Raw genomic sequence first — 19,474 nt, 5'->3', positions numbered from 1 at the left:
CTTGAATGTCATCTGTCCCTTATATGCAAAAAATTACATGCATTTTGACCCCCCAAGGCATAATCCAATATTCCAAGTTACCCCTCTTAAGGGTCAAGTCTTTAGACCATCAAGTGAGGGTTGGAAAAGACGATTATACTCAAGGAACGATATTTCGTTCATTTCGAGCGAAATGGCGAAATATCGCCGAGATCTCGGCGAGAAGTTTGTTCAGTTTGTTCGGTGATTCTTTGTCGGTGACTTCTGCTGATGCTCCACCTCTTCCTCCCAAAACCTTTAGCCTCTACTCATATCGGTCTCTTTCTCTTTCTCTCTTTCTTCGTCTTCTTCTTCTTCTTCTTCTTCTTCTTCTCCGGCAAATATAGCAGCTTTTGCTACCCACCTCAGACTCAAATAGCATATCGGTCTCTTTCTTCGTCTTCTTCTTCTTCTTCTTTCTCCGGCAAATATAGCAGTTGTTGCTACCCACCTCAGACTCAAATAGCAGATCGGTCTCTTTCTCTTTCTCTCTTTCTTCTTTTTCTTCTTCTTCTTCTTCTTCTTCTCCGGCAAAAATAGCAGTGGCTGCTACCCACCTCAGACTCAAAGAGCAGTAGAAAAAAAAAAAAAAAAAAAAAGGTTTTGAAATTTGCCTGGAAAATTGTCGATTTTCCGGCGAAATTTGGAAGTTTCACCAGAAAATCTTTGTTTCGCCGGAAAATAAACATTTATTTTCCGGCGAAATATTGAAATATCATTTCGACCTCATTTTTATTTCGCCCTCTGGCGAAACCAGTGAATTTCGCAAAAAAAATTCTATGAATATTCTCTCTTGTGTGCATAAAGACAAAAATATCCCTCTGTAAAATTGCTCATTAACCAACCCTAAGAGGGTTTTCCCTTTCCCCATCTTCTTCCCTTACTCTTTGGAATTCCCACATCGCCCACAATCACCTCTGCCCTCTCTCTCCTCTTCGTTTCACGATTTGACAATAATATTTGTTTCGGGGTCGCTTTTCAAGAAGAACGATTTTAGATAAATTTAGAGCTCTAAATTTGCTACATTGTGGATTGGTTTGATCTATTTGCCACATATTCTCTTATTCATGAATTTTGATTTACATTTTGTTTTGTTCCTGATGTTCTATTGACCTGTTCGGTTCAGTGGTCATTATAAGAACATAAGAGGTAGATATATTGCAGCACGACAATTAGGATAATCTAGGGGAGGAGGTGCTTCTCATATTTCGTTTTTGTAGTTCTTTTGGCTTCCAATAGTTTCATGAGGTTTGAAAATAAGTAATCTTTAACTTTTATTCACCCTGTATTCCTTTCTTTGATTTTAGCTTTGTTATTTCCCCCCATCGAAAGGAATACCAGATTGTCTTGAGCTAAACTTAGGGTTGACGATAAGGCGAATGCATCGCTTATGTATGTCTGAAATGAAGAACCATTTTAACTAAAAAGTGTTTGGAGTGTAGATGACATGAGAGCGTTTCTCCAACAAGTACATTTCACTGTAGCTAGAGACAGCGATAGAGATCGAAGTATTGGTGATGGAGTCCTTGAACAAGGATGACATCTAGAGAGAGGAGGGAAAGGGCAATGGTCGCCTGCAAGGGAGGGGATGAGTTATTGCCGGCGATGTGGGGTTTCCGAAAGATAAGAGAAGAAGATGAGAATCCCTTCACCCACCTAAGGTAAGGTTCAACTTGTGAGGGTTGTTCAGGTAATTTGATAGGAACAAAGCGGTCCAGTGGGAAATTAACAAGGGCGTTGATTGATTTTGTTTACCCTTTCAGGAACAAGGAATGATTTTGGACAATTACCCCTTTTCAAGATTTTATACGTTGGAATTTTATAATGATGCCGAGAAATGTGGGGTCCATGAGGGGTACGAACTGCAAGAGATTTTGTTCGCATTCGTACTGCCAATCAACTGCGCTGTGTCGCTTCCTTTCACTTTTGTATAACGACCGGATTCACGGTCCAATTTGCGAATGGCTTTGGTCCTCCGTAATTGGTGCGGAATACTGTCTTGCAGCGTTAGATGTCCGCCACGTACTCGCCCACTTGGATTTAAAATCTCAATCACTCGTTGCTCAAAATCACTTAAATAAAAAAAAAAAAATACAACAAATGATTAAAATTAAATCCACCCACATGGCAACTATCTAAAGGCCGCAGGTTGGTTCTATGCATTAATTACGCATGACCGAAGTAAAACGTGTTGCATTAATTATGCATGATCGAAGTAAAACGTGTTGAATTCTTTCTTCAAAGGCACTGTATCTGACAACTGATTTAACCTGATTCTAGTCACCCGACTAATTTTTTTTATTCATCATCAATCCACTCATAAGAATTGTATCCCATGGACTTAAGACAGGAAAGTATAGAAGAACGAAGTTCAAATTCTAGATCTCTTTGACGTAATGCCTTCATATGGCAATTGATTTAACCTAATTCTAGTCACCGACAAGTTTTTCTTAGTCATCATCAATCAATTCACAAGGATTGTACCCCATGGACTCAAGATGGGAAAGCATAGAAGAGAAGTTCGAAGTTCAAATTTAAGATCTCTTTGACTTACTGCCCTTATGTGGCAATTGATTTAACCTGATTCTAGTCACCCGACTAGTTTTTTTAGTCATCATCAATCCACTCACAAGGACTGTACCCCATGGAATCAAGATAAGAAAGTATAGAAGAACAAAGTTCAAATTCAATATCTCTTTCACTTCCAACCCTTTTATAGGAAATTGTCACCATTAGAAGCACATTAACAATTAGTTTTACAATATTGGTAATTCCCTACCGATTGAAACCCTAACTTATATTTAAATTACATGTTATAACTAACACCTGAAGATGTATTCATTATTCAAAATACACATAAGCTGAACTTGACATACCTTAATTCCCCACCAAAACAAAAAATCACCAATATTAACATTTGAACAGTTCGATCAAATCAAACTAACTTAAAACTTAACAGACACAACAACGAAGGCAACAAGTTTCATATTGAACTAGGGTTTGCTCTCTTTTCAAGAACATCTCATGATACTATCTTAAACTACCCATTCTTTTACCATAAAAAACAAGTTCAGCATCAGCCATCAAGATCCACAGACACCAACAGAGCTATAATCTTCCATGATGAATAAATGACTATAGCTTAAGGAAAACCAAGTTCATGGTACACAAAAAAAAAAAAACAAACCAACCACACACATACACACTGAGCAAGGGCATCAAGATTTTAGGCAAGATTGGTATTCTATTCACGTCAGTTTCTCTAGAGTTTATGATTAAAGTGGTCCCCCTTAAACTTTACACAAAAAAGCCAGCTTTATTATTATTCGGGCACTCAACCAACTTTGACCGAGTGGTTGAAGTGAACATAAGAATTCTACCCAATAAAAAAAAAAAAGTAAACATAAGAATTAGTTAGATGGGACCCACTCTCCAAGAGGACCTTGCGGTCTTACCCAACAATTCTTTCCACAAGCTCTAAGAACTTCATACTAGTTAAGTGAGAATGAGATTCATCCCCTACTCTGTGATTTGCTCATTGATCTGATGTACTTCATGGAAGAAGAATAAGATAAGAGGGAAGTAGAAGACAAATCCTCTCCTGAGCATTGGCAACTTTGCAACTCTGACAGCAGGGTTTATTTAACTACCAACACCACAAAAATTTGTGAGCTCTCAACGATTTTCCATTCCAAATGGATTCTTACCTCTGTTCACCTCATCTCTCGCAGCTTTTGAGCATAACCCTAGAAAGCCATTCATTCCTGTCCAAATTTGGCTTTCACCACACTAATGGATTCTTCCCTCTCTTGTTGTGCCCTATTTTTAATAGTGAAAACCACTGGTAACATCAATTGTGGAAGATGACTTCATCATTGTTACCACCTGAAAGTGTTCTTCACCATTCATTCCCCATTATTATTAGCAAAATACATGATGTCAAAGAAAGGTAACCATTTCCTCAAGAAATAACAAATGTTCCAAAAACAAGTCAAACATGAAAACTATTTTCTTGCTATATAGTCCAATAATCCTAGCCTGGAATGACTTTTTCAATTTTCAACAATTTCAAATTGATTGAGAACACTGGGATGCATATACTGCCCAAGCATAATCAGCAGGCCTTGTCACAACAGTAATGCAAGCTCTTGAAAAAGCCAAAGCAGCTAGAGTCAGTGGTGATGATTACACAACACAAATAGATGCAATGGCACTGCGAATTGGCATCAGGATTCCAGGCTTCCTGAAACCATGGCCCTGTCCAAAGCACAGGTAAAAGCAGCTCTAGGAGGAGGAAAAAGCGAATTCAAGGGAAATTTTAGTGCAAGGGTTCTAGAGAGTAGATTTCTGGGATAAAATGCAGTAGACCTAGCTCTCGCCATTATCTTTGTGCTTGTAGAGGAAGGAACTGGACAGTGGGGAGGATGAAAGCCCAGCTATGAAAGGAATTATAGTAAAGTGATCAGTGGATTATTGAGCCAGGAAGTCTCGCCAGGCCAGCCACCAGAGTGAAGGGAGTATGAAGAAGAATGGAATGGAGGGTGGCAGCTAGGAGTTAAAAGTCTTGAAGACAAGAATACACAATGAGGTTTTTTTGTGTGTTTCTTCTTTTATTTTTCTTGTTTCTTTACAAAATTATTAAACACATCTAATTCGTGTTTAAAATGTGTAAAATAAGGGCTAATGTAAAAGGTGCACTCTTTTTAGCATTTACATAGGTAAATATTGTAAGATACATTATTGTGAATTAGACATTTTGACATGTGAATTTACCATGGGTCAGAACTCTCCTGTACTTAGCAACCACGGCCAGAACTCTCCAGTCCTTAGCAACCAAGAAAATAACAATTACTTCATGAAGTGTAATATGACTAATATCTAAAGCTAACCTAACAGAGTATAACCAATATTCCAACCCATAATCCATACCAATTAAAGTGATCAATTACAAGGAAAACCTATGTCTACAAGGCCTAACTCCTCCAAAAGTAAGCCAAATTCTTTGTTTTATATGAATCAACCCCATTTCTTCCAAGCCCTGCCAGCCCTTCTCACTCTCCTTTATGATCATAGTAATTTCCTATTAGAGTCCTTAATGATTCCCATAGTTTAAGATAGTATCCCTTTTCATTTGCAAGGCACAGTCAAGTATCAACTAAGACTTTGCCTAGAAAGAAGAACCTTAATTTCAAACATCATAACAATTATAACCCTGACCTAAGGCAGGATTTATTAAAAGGTAGAAGTGGACTACAAAGAGAAGGTAATGTAAGCCAATCTCTAATCAGAAAATCTAGCAAGAGAATACAAATAACAGGATGGCAGAAGATAGAAAGAAAAACAGAATTGGGAAATTTTATAACATAAGCTGGACAATCAAGAGTCCTAATATTTCAATCAAGTGGCAAATTCATTGGCATAATAGACATACAGAATCTGAATTAGTTATAATAAAAGATGGTCCTAGTACGACTACTAGGAAACTAATAGTAGTTGGAACAGCAATATCAATTAGAATTCTTAAGAAGCACCAATTAGAAGCAATAAACATACAGAATTACAAGCCTGATGTTCAGAGAAGAAGAGAGGGAAAAGAAAGCAAGAGATTCATGAAAAGAAGAATATGCTAAACAGTAGTAGAGAGATATCATCTGGTTATAGCTACACAGAAGCAGAAGACTACTGAGAAGAAAGAAGTAGGACAAAAGTACAGCAGCTCAATAATTCATAAAAGAAAATTTCAATTCTATTGCTGGGAAACATGTCTAATTATCAGAAGGCTTATACAAATATAATCTTCTAAATTTCCAACTCTTTACTACTCTCTCACACTAAAAAGAGCATCCTGGTGCAAAAGGCTCCCGCAACTGCAGTGTCTGGAAAGAGCAAATGTACACAGCCAAAACCCTGCTTTGTCAAGAGGCCAAAAACTCTCTAAGTAGACCTAAGCTAACCTGAATATTAACTAGATCCCATGTACTAAATTCATTCCCACTTTATTTGCTTATAAACTAGGACCTCTTGAAAAGAAACACAATAACATAAAGGATCCAACCTATAACAAGACAGCACAAAGCTTGTTTTCAGCCCACTGGACTACCACCAACACCTTGTGGGCCTTATAACTTATGTCTAGACCCCTGTACATGATCAATGTTGAATGTAACAGTATCAAAAGGTGAAGCAACAAGACATACAAGAAATAGTATGGTTAAATAAGAGATAATAGCCACAATACAGGTCAAGAATCCAACCATAACGAAGATTCAATTAAGATCTATAAACAAAAAAGGGGAGCATAAAAGAAAAAGGAAACAAACATGCAAATGATACAACAAACTAAAGGTTCTCAAAAAGATAAACAAGAACCAGGAGCCCACAATGTAGAATGTACCTGGTCAAATAGATGCCAGGCACATTTAAGGATAAGAATGTACCACAGAAGATGATATCAACCACTTTCTACCCCTTCCAGCATGCAAATGAAGAAAGAATTCTAATACAAAAATAAATAAAAATATACCACTCTGGGAGTCTGGGGGTGTTTCTGACTAAGCAAACCCAATAGGAAGACATTAGCCTTTGATGCATTTTATCAGGTTAACGTTATAGTCTCGATTTGATTAAGGCTGTAGTTCTTTCTGGAATCAGACCTCCTTTCACCTCCCAGAAATAAATTTTCATCCTAGCCAACTTAGATGTTAAATCCTAAAAAACAAGAGGAAGAGAATGGAGACAACCATTGAATAAATCAAGTGAGAGTTGAAAACATAGCTAAGAAAGACTTTAAAGATAGGAAACACAATGTCTAGGATCCAAAAACTTTCAAGTTTCAACAGTTGTAAGAATTTCTGCTGTGGTTTCACATTCCTCTAGGGTGGATGGGAGGAGGAAGTATGGTCTAACTGAAGAATGATCTTGCAACCCCCCCCCCCCAAAAAAAAAAAAAAAAAAAAAAACCTATCCTATCTTTGTTCTAGTGAAGCTTTGGTAGTGAGGGAACTAATTCAGTCATATTAGCTTTCAGGATGTTGAAATCACCTTCATGTTTGAATACAGATCTGGCAGCACATTGGTTAACCATTACAAGGAAAGAATTATTCCGCATTCTTCAGAGTTTGGGTTACTCTATTTCAGTCATCACTTAGCGATGCTCATCTGTTGAGAAGGGGTAATCTTATGCATTGATTTGACGACTTTCTATGTGGAGAAAAATGAAAAGGTTTGGGTACAGGTAAAGCTGGTATCTCTGGTATGAAATATGAAATACCATATCACTGGCCTGAAATGCGTCACACGTTTAGTATGGAGTAGAGAAGCAAGTGGATGGTGTAATAATCTTCATAATTGCACTTGTGCACTAGCACACAATACATATATAACTTTTCACTTCCAAGTGATCCAGATTCCTCATTTCATCTTTGTAAAAAAATTGAGCACAAAAGAGTTGAAAAAGTAAATAGAAATCCAATAAAATTGCTTACTTTTGAACTAGAAGGATCATATAAAATGCAATCCATGGATGAATTACTGCCAACACTTGTTGGTCACCAGGTAACAGGCCATAACATGCCTGGTAACCTCAGGGGCTGCTTAGAAACCTGGCAGCTGGCAGGCACCCCTCTGCATGAAACCACTACCTGCAACTAAGGCACTAGACCACTGTCATTGGCTTATCATAGGAGCTGAAGAACCAGATATGTTCAATCCTCAGACAGGCAGTTAAAACAAAAGCAAAACAAGCAATCTCGGATGGAGAAATACTGAAAAGGATAATCACATTATAACATAACATCGCTCTATCAGAAAAGAACTAAATGTACCTATACTCTACCACAAGGCAGGCATCTCAATCTTGGATTTGCAAGAGATTCTTTGAGAGGAATAAAAGAAGGATATAACACACATCATTCACTGTTTTCAGCGGAAACATCGGTGTCTTCTTGGTTGTCCCCTTGCCTGATTTTTGCAATCTCAGCCTGTGCTCGCTCCAAAATCTGCCTTTTCTGCAATTCTAAATCTCTATGGAAGTCCATCCTCATTTTCTCCAATTCTAGCATTTGCTGCCTCTTAGTGTTCTCAATCTTCTCATATATCTCACCAAACTTCTGAATGGAATTGGCTAGCAACCTAAAAGAAGACCCATCATTGCCATCCTCCCTAAATTTTGTTCTCTTAGGTGGAAGTCCATCTGAATCATCCTCGTCGCCATTTGCAGATTCCGAGTTCCCCGGGCTATCTCTCATCTCATCCAACCCATTAGAGCGATTTAAATAAACCCTAGGGTTCATGAACACATACTCTCCTGAATCCAAACCACAAGAGAGCCCCGGTTGCCGAGGTGATGCTGTCATCAGCATATCCATTTTCTTGAAATAAACCCACTTACTGGTGGTAGTGCCGGTTTCTGCTAGTCTCATCTTCTCTTTCTTGTATTTTTTCTTTAACGTATCCAGACGATTGCGACATTGAGTATCTGTTCTAACAACATTTGTCTCTTCAGAGACCTTAACGGCAACTTCATGCCATTCATCAGAACGAAGACTTTTTCTCCCAAGCTGAAGAAATCGTTCACCCCAGGCATCTAATAAAACAAAGGTTCCATGTTCTGTCCAGTCAGCTGGAGAATTCCGCGCACCAAAAGATGGTTTCATAGGTGGAGCTGCAGGAGCAGCAGAGGGCGCTGCTATGCGTGGAGCAAACTCATAACCTAAAGCTAGATTCTTGATTTTCCGTTTCTTTCTGTGCCTTTCAGGATCATCCACATTCGGTTGAACCCTTTGATGATAATTGTTTCGCTCATCATCAACTTCATCATCTTCGTCGACCTCAGCTTCTTCTACCACTTGCTGAGCACCATTTTCTTCATCTTCCTCTTCATCCTCTTCTTCTTCCTCATCTTCCTCTTCTTGTTCTTCCTCTTCCTCTTCCTGTTCGTCTTCTTCATCATCTTCCTCACCATATTCATTATCTACAGGTTGCGTATAAGAGGAGTTGCGAACAGGAAGCTTTGGACGATGAGATGAACTGGAATTCTGATGGTAATTTACGGAATAAGTGTTGGGAGGATACCTCGCATCATCCTCCATGTCGTCCATTTCTGCAGAACCAATTAACCAAGAATTGTATTCCTTACATTAACCAGTTCATCAAAAACAGAAACTTTACACCAGAAAACAAAAAGCACTTCGAAATCCTATTAAAAAAAAAACCCACCTTGATCAGCTTATAACCAAATTCTGCAACACCCAACAACAAATTAAAATTCAGTGAAATGATCCACAGATCTGATGAAAGGCTACAAACGCTGTCGCCGATATTCTGTGAGAGCAGAGAAAGCCGAAACCCTAGAATCGGAGCAACAGACAAAAATTTCCGTTCGGAGAGAGATATGATACCGGAAGATGCTTTCAGAAGATTTCTTGATGGGCTTTTGGACCGTTGAAAGCAGTGGGCTTAGTATACCTAGCGTGTTTGGTAAAACGAAAGTTCAGTCACACACGGATTTCTCATTTTCCGGCATCTGACGAGTTTCACACGTCATCACACAAAAAATTAAAAATTAAAATTTCACACGTGGGACACACACGTGTGCACTACTTTGGGACTCTCGGAATAAAGCCGATCTCCCTTATCGGTTTCGAACATTTGACAGTCCACTAAAATATGGGAAAGATTTTGGCGGCACAGTTGGGTTGTTCGCCAAATAACCTCACAAATAGTAATCCAAGCATGGCGGGAATCCAGACCTTCAAGCTCTGTTCGAGTTGTTGCTTTCGATCTTCTTCGATTTCTTTCTCACCAAAACCATCTGTTCTCCCAATGCGAATCTCCCCTGCGACGCCTCTGCGTCACAGATTTTCAAGTAAGCTCGAATTCATTTAGAAATTGTAAGGTTTTCGTTTTTGTTTCCTCTTGTAAATCTTTTGTTGTCGAGATTATTGTCATACGGAGGAACTCTGTATCCCTTGTGCAGAAATTTTTGCATTATCTAGCAATGATATCAAAGTTGGCTCGAATCTTGAAGTCGATGGAGCTCCTTGGAAGGTTATAGGTATTTATATCCCTTCTTTCCCCTTTTTTATACTTTTTTGAACTTGTGAGCACTTCTGTTGTGAACTGTGGTCTCATTCTTCATTTTTGTTCTCTTGATTTTGAGGTTATTTGTAGAAACTTCATGTACACTAGTCTAGTTGGTCCGTCTTGAGCCTTTGGGAAGGCAATATGCGTAACTTGGTTGTTGAAGGCTCCAAAAGATGAGAAACCGCTGGTAAAGTCGTTAATTAGTTAATAGTAGCAGAGATTTAATTCACAGGATCAGCACTGGTATTATAGCTGGCAAAGCTGCTATTGATACCGACGTAGATCAGCCATCCCGGTCTGATACTGAATCAAACACCGTTTGATTTAAAAGAAAACTAGATATGGTCATACGCACGATATCAGCGAGTCTATATTGGTAATGTTTCAGTATTAGTTTGTCAAAAAAAAAAAGTATCAGTATCAGTCAGAGTAGATCGAGTACTGTTTCCCACAATCCTGCATTGTAGCTAATAGCTTTCAATTGATGCAAGGAGACAGAATCAAGAAAATGTAGGTATAACTGTTGTGGATTGTGAAGTCAATATATGTGACTCTAGTCTAGGTAGCTGGCAAGCCTGGCATGAATTAACAACCAAGGTTGTCTTTCCCCTTATTTGGGGTCCACAATAACATAACTCAGTATGCCGATGAAGATTGTCTTTCTTCTTTTGTTGTTGAGGTAGCTGGTATGAAACAACAAATGGCTGAATTGCCTTTTTGGCTTTGTCCATTTGTTTCTAGGGTGCTTATTCCTGTGTTACTTAAGCCCTAACAGTGTTTGCAAGGGCTTTGATCAAGTCCTGAGGGGGTTCACACACAAAAAGGAAAAGGAAGAAATATAACAAGAGGAATACGAACAGATAGATGAATAAGAGAAAGAATAATGATGACAATAGTACGAATACTAAGCGCAAAAAAATAATAAGCTAAAAAGAACTGATGGTCCTTTTATCTGTGCACTTCTTATTTACTTACTATCTCATAGCTAATCTAGCTTCGGCCTTGCACTTATTTATTATCATCAAGTTAATTTGATCATCAGTACTGGAGCTTGTATAGGTGAATGATATGGAAACATTTCCATGGTTATTTAGTAGATAATAAGGGAGTTTTAAGTTCTTATGCCTTGACTGTGGCTTTGAAATTCCTGGAACTAGAAAAGGAGTGGATAATAAGATTCTCTTTCTTTCTTACCGCACTTTGTGCTGTTGCGCCAAAAATTCTTAAATATGCCTCTTTCTTACTCCCATCCCCCACCACCAACCCCCCAACCCCCAATCCATTCCCCCTATACTTCCATGTGGTGCAAGTAACAATTTACTTTGCTGGGAAGGTTCCGGTTAATCTGGATGGATCCTAACCAGTTCCACCCCTTTGGCTCTGGGACTATTGCCGTCCTAATTAATTAAAATTTTCCAAATTCTGGAACTAAACCAACAAAATCCTGTCTTCTGTTTCACTTGTTCCCAGTTCTTAAGTGGTCCAAAGACCATAGCACCAGTCATCTAAGCCCAAACTGGGTATTATTTTAGCCAATGTATTGGGTGCATCTGTCAAATTCTTTGAAATATAAAGCTGGTGGGTGTGGACTCAATGGCCCATTTTACCATGTGCGTGCTTGGCCCAAGAGAGTGAATGGTGAGTGAAAAACCTAGACACTCATATATGAGTCGTTATCAGTACCTAATCAAATCCCTGATCAGCTCCAATCAGGTAATTGGTGCAGCACAGTTGTCACTCTTATGTCTAGGAGTAAGGTTAACCCAGTAATTGTTGGCTCCCATTTTCAGTCGGTTGGTTCTGCTCCTAGATTGACACACTTACTTTGTGGATGGATATCTAGTCATCTGTTGATTAATTGCTGCTTTGTCATCAAAGACTAACTGCATTTTATGCTTTATATCTTCTAATTAGAAAATTATCCTTGCTCTTTGGACCCTGTAGAATTTCTTCATGTAAAACCTGGGAAAGGTGCTGCTTTTGTGAGGACCAAGATGCGGAATTATGTTACAGGCAACACAGTTGAGAAAACTTTTCGAGCTGGAAGTACGGTAATATCTTAATTTGAACTGCCAAATGATGTATTTTTGCAGTTCAACTCTATTTGTCTTATTTGTGCCACCAGTCACAAGTTTGATTTAATGTTTTAATCACCAACATTTCAACTGATTCTTTTTTCCTATCATTCGTGTTTTTTATGGATATAACAAATATCTCCCATCTCCAATCCACTCTTAAGGGCTTGGGGAAATATGGGGGATATTTGCAACTTTTACATTGATTCAGCAGTACATACCATTTACTTCAGGTGCATCAAAATCTATACAGTAGTAGCTATGGTAGGAAGTTCTTTTTCTTTGCAAATATAGAAGACTGTTGGTGAGGATTAAGGATGACTTTTTATTGCATGCTCATATTTCACCAAGATTGAACTGATGTGTGAAAGGCAATCTAGTGTTTCTTCTTTTTTTGATTAATACAGATTAACGAGCGCTAGGGTTTAGACGTATAGTCGTGGAATTGGAAAAATGCGGTTGCAACCTTCATTGAGTTTTGAAGTTGTTATACACTAAAAAAACTAAAAAGGAAAATGAAGAAGAAGAAGTTGATAATAGATTAATAGAAGTTCTGGAAAGTTGGAAATTTCAGAATTCGTTTAATTGCTGGGGCTATCTGCTGAAACCTAGTCAATACCCACTGGGGGAGTGGTGGTGTGGAGGCTCCAACTAGATCTTTGGGGAGATTGTCCTCTAGGAGTACTTGGCAATGACTTGTCGGGTATGTCATCCACCAATTCCTTACGCTTTTGCATGAGCAAGGGATGAGAAAGAGGCCAACAGGAAAGTTTGTTGCACATTAGAGTAGCTTTCATTTGTAAATCATGGGAGGACAATTAACTAGTGCCTCTCCATTCAAAAACATATTGAACCTACTGTTTCCAAAATCAATGTCATAACCCACTTTCTCAAACTTAGAATTTGAAAGAAGGTTCCTCCTGACGCTCCCCAAGACAATAGAAGCATCATCGGGGGGAGGTAAAGAGCATCCAGTGCATAGCTGGATTTCATTCCCTTGTTTCATTGCAGCAACACCTCCCCCCCCTCCCCCAGGGCCGCAGCCATGCACAGATCCCAGAAGTGAAGCGACCCCACCCGCAAAGAGGGTACAGTATGGAGCGAAAAATGTTTTTTGTTTTCCCCCAGGGAATGCAGTAGAAATCATGGATCGGGTTGGGCCAAATGGGAGTATGCTGGTCACATCATACAAATGACTTAGAACACAGAGATGGATGGGAATGCATGGATCCAAGGAGATCAGTGTGCTGACCTACTTGAATAAATCCATTTTTAAATCCGACACCTGTTATATGAAGTATGCCAGGAATTTTCTCAATCTTTGTTATAGGAAAGAGATTATAAATCCAAGTCTCTGGTAAAAGAGAAACAAAAATATATGAAAGTTCTGGGGAACTTGAGTCCTCACGATTGAATTATATGTATTTTTTTATTTTTGTGTTTTCTTGGGCAATTTCGATTGAATCTCTCATGTTTATTGGGGTATTTGGAGTGTTGGCATTTTATTTCAGAGGCTGAGAACACTCTCCAAATCCCAGTAGTGCAGCGGAATAGTACTAGAGTTTCTCTATGTCTGGCAGCACCTGATTGTTTTTATAAGGTATAGCACACGAAAACCCCGGGAACGGAACGAGGGACAAAAGAAAGGGGAAAGCAAAACAACAAGCAGCAAGAGAAAAAAAAAGCGAAAGGAGGAGGACAAGAAAGGGGGAAAAACAAGAAAAAGCAGGAAAAAGGGAAAACAAGAAGGAGAGAAAAAGAAGGAACGCCAAAGAGGGAAAGAAAAGAAGAAAGGGAAAAGCCAAGATAACAGAAACGAAGGGAACCCCGAAAAACAGAGAAGCCAGCGGGGGAGGCAACAGGAAGGGAAAAGCGAGAGACGCGAAAGAAAGAGGAAGGAGGAGAAAGAACGAGGAGACCAAACAAAGCAAGAAAGAAAAGAGAAAGAAGAAAAGAGAAGAGAAAGAAGGGGGAGACAGAGAGAAAGGGCCCCCACCAGGAGGGGGAGGGGAAGCGAAACAGGGGAGGACACCACACACCAGGAAAGAGGCGAGAGAAAAGCAGCAAGAGAACAGAGCAAGACCGGAACCACCCACCAAAGAACGGGAGAACCAAGAGGAAAGCCAACAAAGAAAAAAAACACAAAAGAAAAGAAGGAAGAAAAGAACACAAAAGGCCCAAGAAGAGGAGGAACCAAAAAAAAGAAAAAAAAAAAAACAAAACGGAAAGAGAAAAAAAAACGAGAAGAAAAACCAAAAAAACCAAAAAAAAAAAAAAAAAAAAAGAAAAGAAGAAAAGAAAGAAAAAGAAAGAAAAAAAAAAAAAAAGAAAAGAGGGAAAAAAAAGAAAGAAAAAAAAAAAAAGAAAAAAAAGAAAAGAGAAGAAAAAAACAAAAAAAAGAAAAAGAAAAACAAAAAAAGAAAAAAAAAAACAAAAAAAAAAAGAGAGAAAAAAAAAAGACAAAAAAAAAAAGAAAAAAAAAAAAAAAAAAAGGAAAAAAAAAAAAAAAAAAAAAAAAAAAAAAAAAAAAAAAAAAGAAAAAAAAAAAGAAAAAAAAAAAAAAGAAAAAAAGAAAAAAAAAGGAAAAAAAAAAAGAAAAAAAGAAAAAAAAAAAAAAGAAAAAAAAAAAAAAAAAAAAAAAAAAAAAAAAAAAAAAAAAAAAAAAAGAAAAAAAAGGAACGGGGGGGGATATATTATGTGAGTACTTGTATCAAAATTGGTCTGAGGTCAATTTTTAGCACTTTGAGCAGTTGGATAATGCCTTCATGGACTCCTCGAGTTGGGAGTTGTTAAATCCCATGTGGTAATCTTTGGGGAATCTAGGGCCTTCAGAAGTTGGTAGTCTGCTCTGAGAAGCTTTTGGGAAGGTAGTTTTTTTGGGAATTGGTTATAGTGCTTGTTGGCGGGTAAGGAAGTTCTTTCAGCTGGAGTTTAATGTAAAGCAATAGGAGAATTAGCAGTTGTTGGAGTGACGATTTTTTGGCACTAGATTTCACATCCAAATGAAGGCTACACCCAAGTAGCGAACTAGTGTTGGAGTAACTGATATAGCTGGGCAAGACGATTTCTTGCCCATATTCTGTTAGAGATACAATCATACAAGTCATATGTTACGGCGTAACCTTTTTATGTGTATACTATTTATTATTTAAAATAATTTAAAAAAAATTTAAAAAGAAGGGGGGGAAAATTGGAAAAGTTGGAAAAGTTTTTTTTTTTTTTTTAAAACAGAACTCACAAAAAAGCACTCAATACTGACACTTTTACCTATTGTAACTCATGCAAATCTTAGAAGACAAATGACTTCAAATGCCAGTTTCTGCCTAATTAATTACAAATCCCAAATCTAATTGGACTGCCACCAAGAAACCTAAACAATTCAAGTGTGATTGCCATCAAGTCTTGGTGTTTAGGTGGTGAATCTGATGACTTGCTCAACGCACGTTTATGTTTTGCAGAATTTATTGGTGTTTAGGTGGTGAATCTTATGACTGACAGTCTGGCGTGGCCATGCGATCCTTCCTGCATAGGTGAAAGGGTCACATAGTAGAAGATTATGTTTCATGTAGACTTTTTTTTCCCTGTCAAGTCTCAAGTCAGTTAAAATTTTCGTGAGGTTTGTGAAATAAAACAACGACGCCACTGAATCATTGATAAGTCGATTACAAACATTAACAACATGAAACTCTTGCTGTTGAATTTTCCAAGTTGTCCCCTTGCTTTACTAGCTCTGGTATTCTATTAGCTTGGTTTATTTTTGTGTTTATATGAACTGCTGAAGGCCTTTCTATGAATGCAATATTGCTTTTCTGTGACAGATTATCTAATAATCTTTTTGGTTTTTTTCAGATAACTGAAGCAAATATGATGAAGGAAACCAAACAATATACGTACAAAGATGGGAACCAGTTTGTGTTCATGGACCTGGTAGTGTTTTCCATACTCTTTTACATAATTTCTTGTGACAATACAGTATTTTTTGAATTCCATAAACCCACTACCTAGAGTGACTACTGTTTTTCTATACTATGGTTCTTATTTCCATACTGACAGTATCATATGAATCCTTTAGGGATTTATCTGTGTAATTTCACCATAGTAGCCATAGTTTTCATTGATTTACTCTTGAGTTGTCGTTGAAGGACATCAATTATATTGCACTTGAATGCAATTCTTTTCTCAAATAATCTGATCAATTTCCCACTTAGTTACAATTTATAGCTACTTTTTTTTAATGATAGAAATGAAAGAAAAACAAGAAGGGACCTACTACGTAATTATAGCTACTGAATTCTTAGACACTAAACAGTTTGTTTCAATTTCACTTTCCTTAATAATTTCTGAATGTTCTATATTTACAGAGCACTTATGAAGAAATTCGTTTAAATGCGTCAGATGTTGGTGATAAGACTAAGTGGCTGAAAGAAGGCATGGACTGCAATGTGCTCTTTTGGAATGGAAAAGTACTTCTTACCCTTTTATTGCATTTATTGTGCATGTTATGCTTAATGCATTCCTTCTTGTGTAACCCACAAACAACTGGTACTTCCCAACATGGGCATGGACTGCAATGCTCTTTTGGATTGCAAAAGTACTTTTTACTTTCCATTGCCTTTATTGTGCATGTTGTGTTCAATGCATTCTTTCTTGTCTAACCTACAAACAACTGGTATGTGCCAATGTATAACTGGCTGAAAGAGGGCATGAACTGCAATGTGTTCTTTTGGAATGGGATACTTTTTACCTTTCATTGCATTTATTGTGCATGGTATTTTAATGCATTCTTTCTTGTGTAATCTACAAACAAACAACTGGTATGTGCCTGAAGAGTATGAATTATGAAATACCCTATGGTTCATGTGGCATTAGAACACCACCAAGCTCAACAGCCATTGTTGCTTCAGCATGCTTTAACTTCTTTGTATCATAGTCTTCTACTTGATATTTGTATCACTTTCTGATCCATGAAATTGTGAATTTGCATATAAATACAGAAGTTTCATAAGTGTGAATACACAAACACTTGTTTGCACAGCGACACAACTTTTTTTTTTTTGGCGGTTGGGGGGTGTAAAAGGTGGTGCACATTTAGTAACACAACATTTCTTCCACACAGATTATTGATTTTGAACTTCCCATCTCAGTTCGGTTGACAGTGGTTGATGTGGACCCTGGACTTAGAGGTGACACCGCACAAGGTAAATGCAGTAGATTGAATTTAATTTCCCTCCCCCCCCCCCCCTCTTTCTGTGGTAAACAGCAGAAGCAGCCTTCATGAAAGATGAACCTTTCGATAAACGTCTGATCTATAAGCTCCACATCAGTCTAAACCATTCTAGCCCTTATGAATTATCAAATTTTGAATAGTATTGAAGAGTTTAATTGGTTAGATGGTTGAAGTAATTTGGTAGTGTTCATTAAGAAAACCATTAAAATCCATCAACTGATGTTTGTAGTCTCTACTAGATTTTTTTTGGCTATGGCTGTCACCTATTGGTGTTTCACCCATTGGGTTCCAGGTCAATGAGAATATGAATTGATCCTGATTGCTGATTAATTATGCTGAAATGAGTCAATTTTCTGGGCCATAGAATACTGTATAAATGACTCTTTTCATTTTGGATATCTGTTCTATAACCAGACTTTTCAATGTGTTGAAAGTTTTGAATCAGAGTAATGGGTTAATGCAAATACTATTTCAGCATACTACTGTATGATATGAAGCGCATTGTGGTGCTATATTCATGAATACAAACTGCTGTTAACGTTATTGAACAGAAGTGGTTGTAGTTGCAATCATTCCATTGCTTTCTGAGTTGGTTCAAACAGGCATGTGGCCCATCACTGTAAGGTCTAGAGCACTGACAATGTGCACTGAAAAAAGTTGATCCTATTGAGCTTCTGGTAACAACTGCATCATTTCCTATATGCAAATTTCGATGAGATAAGAGAGCTATTATGGGGCCGTATTTTTTTTCAGACTGTTAATCAAGGGGCAGAAGTCACCTCTTTATGAAAGTTATGCTGATCAATCAACTACGCTCCAAAGAGTTCCATAATATTTTGCCATAAGTCCTATTAGTCCCTTGTTTTAGCTGGTGACAGTTGTTATTGTTGCAGTGCATAGGCTGCAATAGCTGTGAAATAGTGATCTTGGGAGTATCATTACATTTATTTCTCTGATAAATAAAATTTTTTTTCAGGAGGATCGAAGCCAGCGACTCTAGAAACTGGAGCTGTTGTAAATGTTCCATTGTTTGTTAATGTTGGTGATGACATAATAGTGGATACAAGAGCTGGCCAATACATGAGTCGTGCTTAACCAATTGCTCCGAAGTTTTTCTGGTTCCATTTATTGCCAAAATCAAAGTTTCCAGTTATCTTTGGCAAGGACTACCCTCTGTTATGCTGATCCGTTTTTGACAGGTTCAGGAGATCATTGCCTAGCTTTTTCTTAACAGGAGGTTCCAAGATGAAAAAAGATTTGCACTAGTCTCATGGAAAATCAACACTAAATAGGTCTACATTATTTGATTGTACTACCTAAATGCAATTGCATTTTTGCGGCTATGTCCTTCAATGAAGCATTTAAACTGATGAGTTCTTACCCCCCCCCCCCCCCCCCCCCAAAAAAAAAAAAAAAAGAGTGATGAGTTTGTAGCCCTTAGATAGGGCCTTGTACCAGTCAATGAAATTCAACTTATTTTTCAGTTGCTAGTTATTATAGCCAACAGAGTAGGCAATTCTTTTGCTTGAAGGATGAATTACTTCATCATTTTTATAGCATCTTACAAGTTTTCCCCAATTAAAATTCTACAGGCAATCATAAGCCCTTTTGCTCCTTATCCTTGTCAAAAGTGCCTTTCTATGACTGATATTTCCCCTTTAGGCTACCTGATCTCATTCTTTTCAATGAAGTATAATTTTCTTGTTGGATTCTCAAAGCTAATTTTGTCAATTTGTTAACTCTGTTTAGGAGTTTTAAGGGGGGTTGTTGTAGTCTACTTGTTCACAAAATTTTCAATAATGAACTTATTTCAATAGAAAAAAGTGGTAAATAATTTGATTAAGTTCACATATTGTTTGTTTGGAAAAGTATTCTCATCTACATATTATGTTTTGAGTACCTTTAGATATTTTGGTAGAGATAAACTGGACTGGACATGCAACTGTTTAAACCTTTGCTAGGCATAAGGGTTGGGTTTGGTTTGGTTTGGTTTTTTTTTTTTTTTTCATCCTTCTTGGGTAAGAAAAAGTCTATTGTATTGAATGAATATAAGCGAAAGCATCCTGGAGAC

The 19,474-nt window shown here is 37.6% G+C and overlaps 2 protein-coding genes across 2 annotated transcripts; one reads left to right on the top strand and one right to left on the bottom strand.

Annotated features, from left to right (window-relative positions):
* Positions 1–7,779: 7,779 nt before the first annotated feature.
* Positions 7,780–9,472, bottom strand: LOC149008028 (Alcohol dehydrogenase transcription factor Myb/SANT-like family protein). Its single transcript, XM_089166290.1, has 2 exons — positions 9,235–9,472; positions 7,780–9,118 (listed from the first exon to the last, which is right to left on the bottom strand). Exon 2 carries the CDS (start codon positions 9,114–9,116, stop codon positions 7,926–7,928), a length of 1,191 nt encoding a protein of 396 aa, XP_089022416.1. The 5' UTR covers positions 9,117–9,118; positions 9,235–9,472; the 3' UTR covers positions 7,780–7,925.
* Positions 9,473–9,673: 201 nt separating this feature from the next.
* Positions 9,674–18,797, top strand: LOC149008027 (elongation factor P (EF-P) family protein). The gene is made up of 7 exons (XM_089166431.1): positions 9,674–9,883; positions 9,995–10,072; positions 12,046–12,152; positions 16,026–16,103; positions 16,538–16,639; positions 17,293–17,374; positions 18,380–18,797. The coding sequence occupies exons 1-7, from the start codon at positions 9,685–9,687 to the stop codon at positions 18,496–18,498; spliced, it is 765 nt and encodes a 254-aa protein (XP_089022557.1). The 5' UTR covers positions 9,674–9,684; the 3' UTR covers positions 18,499–18,797.
* Positions 18,798–19,474: the final 677 nt, after the last annotated feature.

The sequence above is a fragment of the Hakea prostrata genome, chromosome 8 (genome assembly GCF_041222555.1).
Source record: "Hakea prostrata isolate BN-2017 chromosome 8, UWA_Hpros_2, whole genome shotgun sequence".
In the NCBI taxonomy this organism is placed as follows: domain Eukaryota; kingdom Viridiplantae; phylum Streptophyta; class Magnoliopsida; order Proteales; family Proteaceae; genus Hakea; species Hakea prostrata.
The sequence above is the reverse complement of the archived record's forward strand: the minus strand, read 5'-3'. Positions and strand labels throughout refer to the sequence as shown.

What these genes read in the sequence shown, in the direction of transcription:
- LOC149008028 (XM_089166290.1), bottom strand. Translation starts at nt 9,116, where the DNA reads ATGGACGACATGGAGGATGATGCGAGGTATCCTCCCAACACTTATTCC.
- LOC149008027 (XM_089166431.1), top strand. Translation starts at nt 9,685, where the DNA reads ATGGGAAAGATTTTGGCGGCACAGTTGGGTTGTTCGCCAAATAACCTC. An exon ending in CTTTTCGAGCTGGAAGTACG is followed by an intron (nt 12,153 to 16,025) that starts GTAATATCTTAA and finishes GGTTTTTTTCAG; the next exon opens with ATAACTGAAGCAAATATGAT. An exon ending in AGTTTGTGTTCATGGACCTG is followed by an intron (nt 16,104 to 16,537) that starts GTAGTGTTTTCC and finishes CTATATTTACAG; the next exon opens with AGCACTTATGAAGAAATTCG.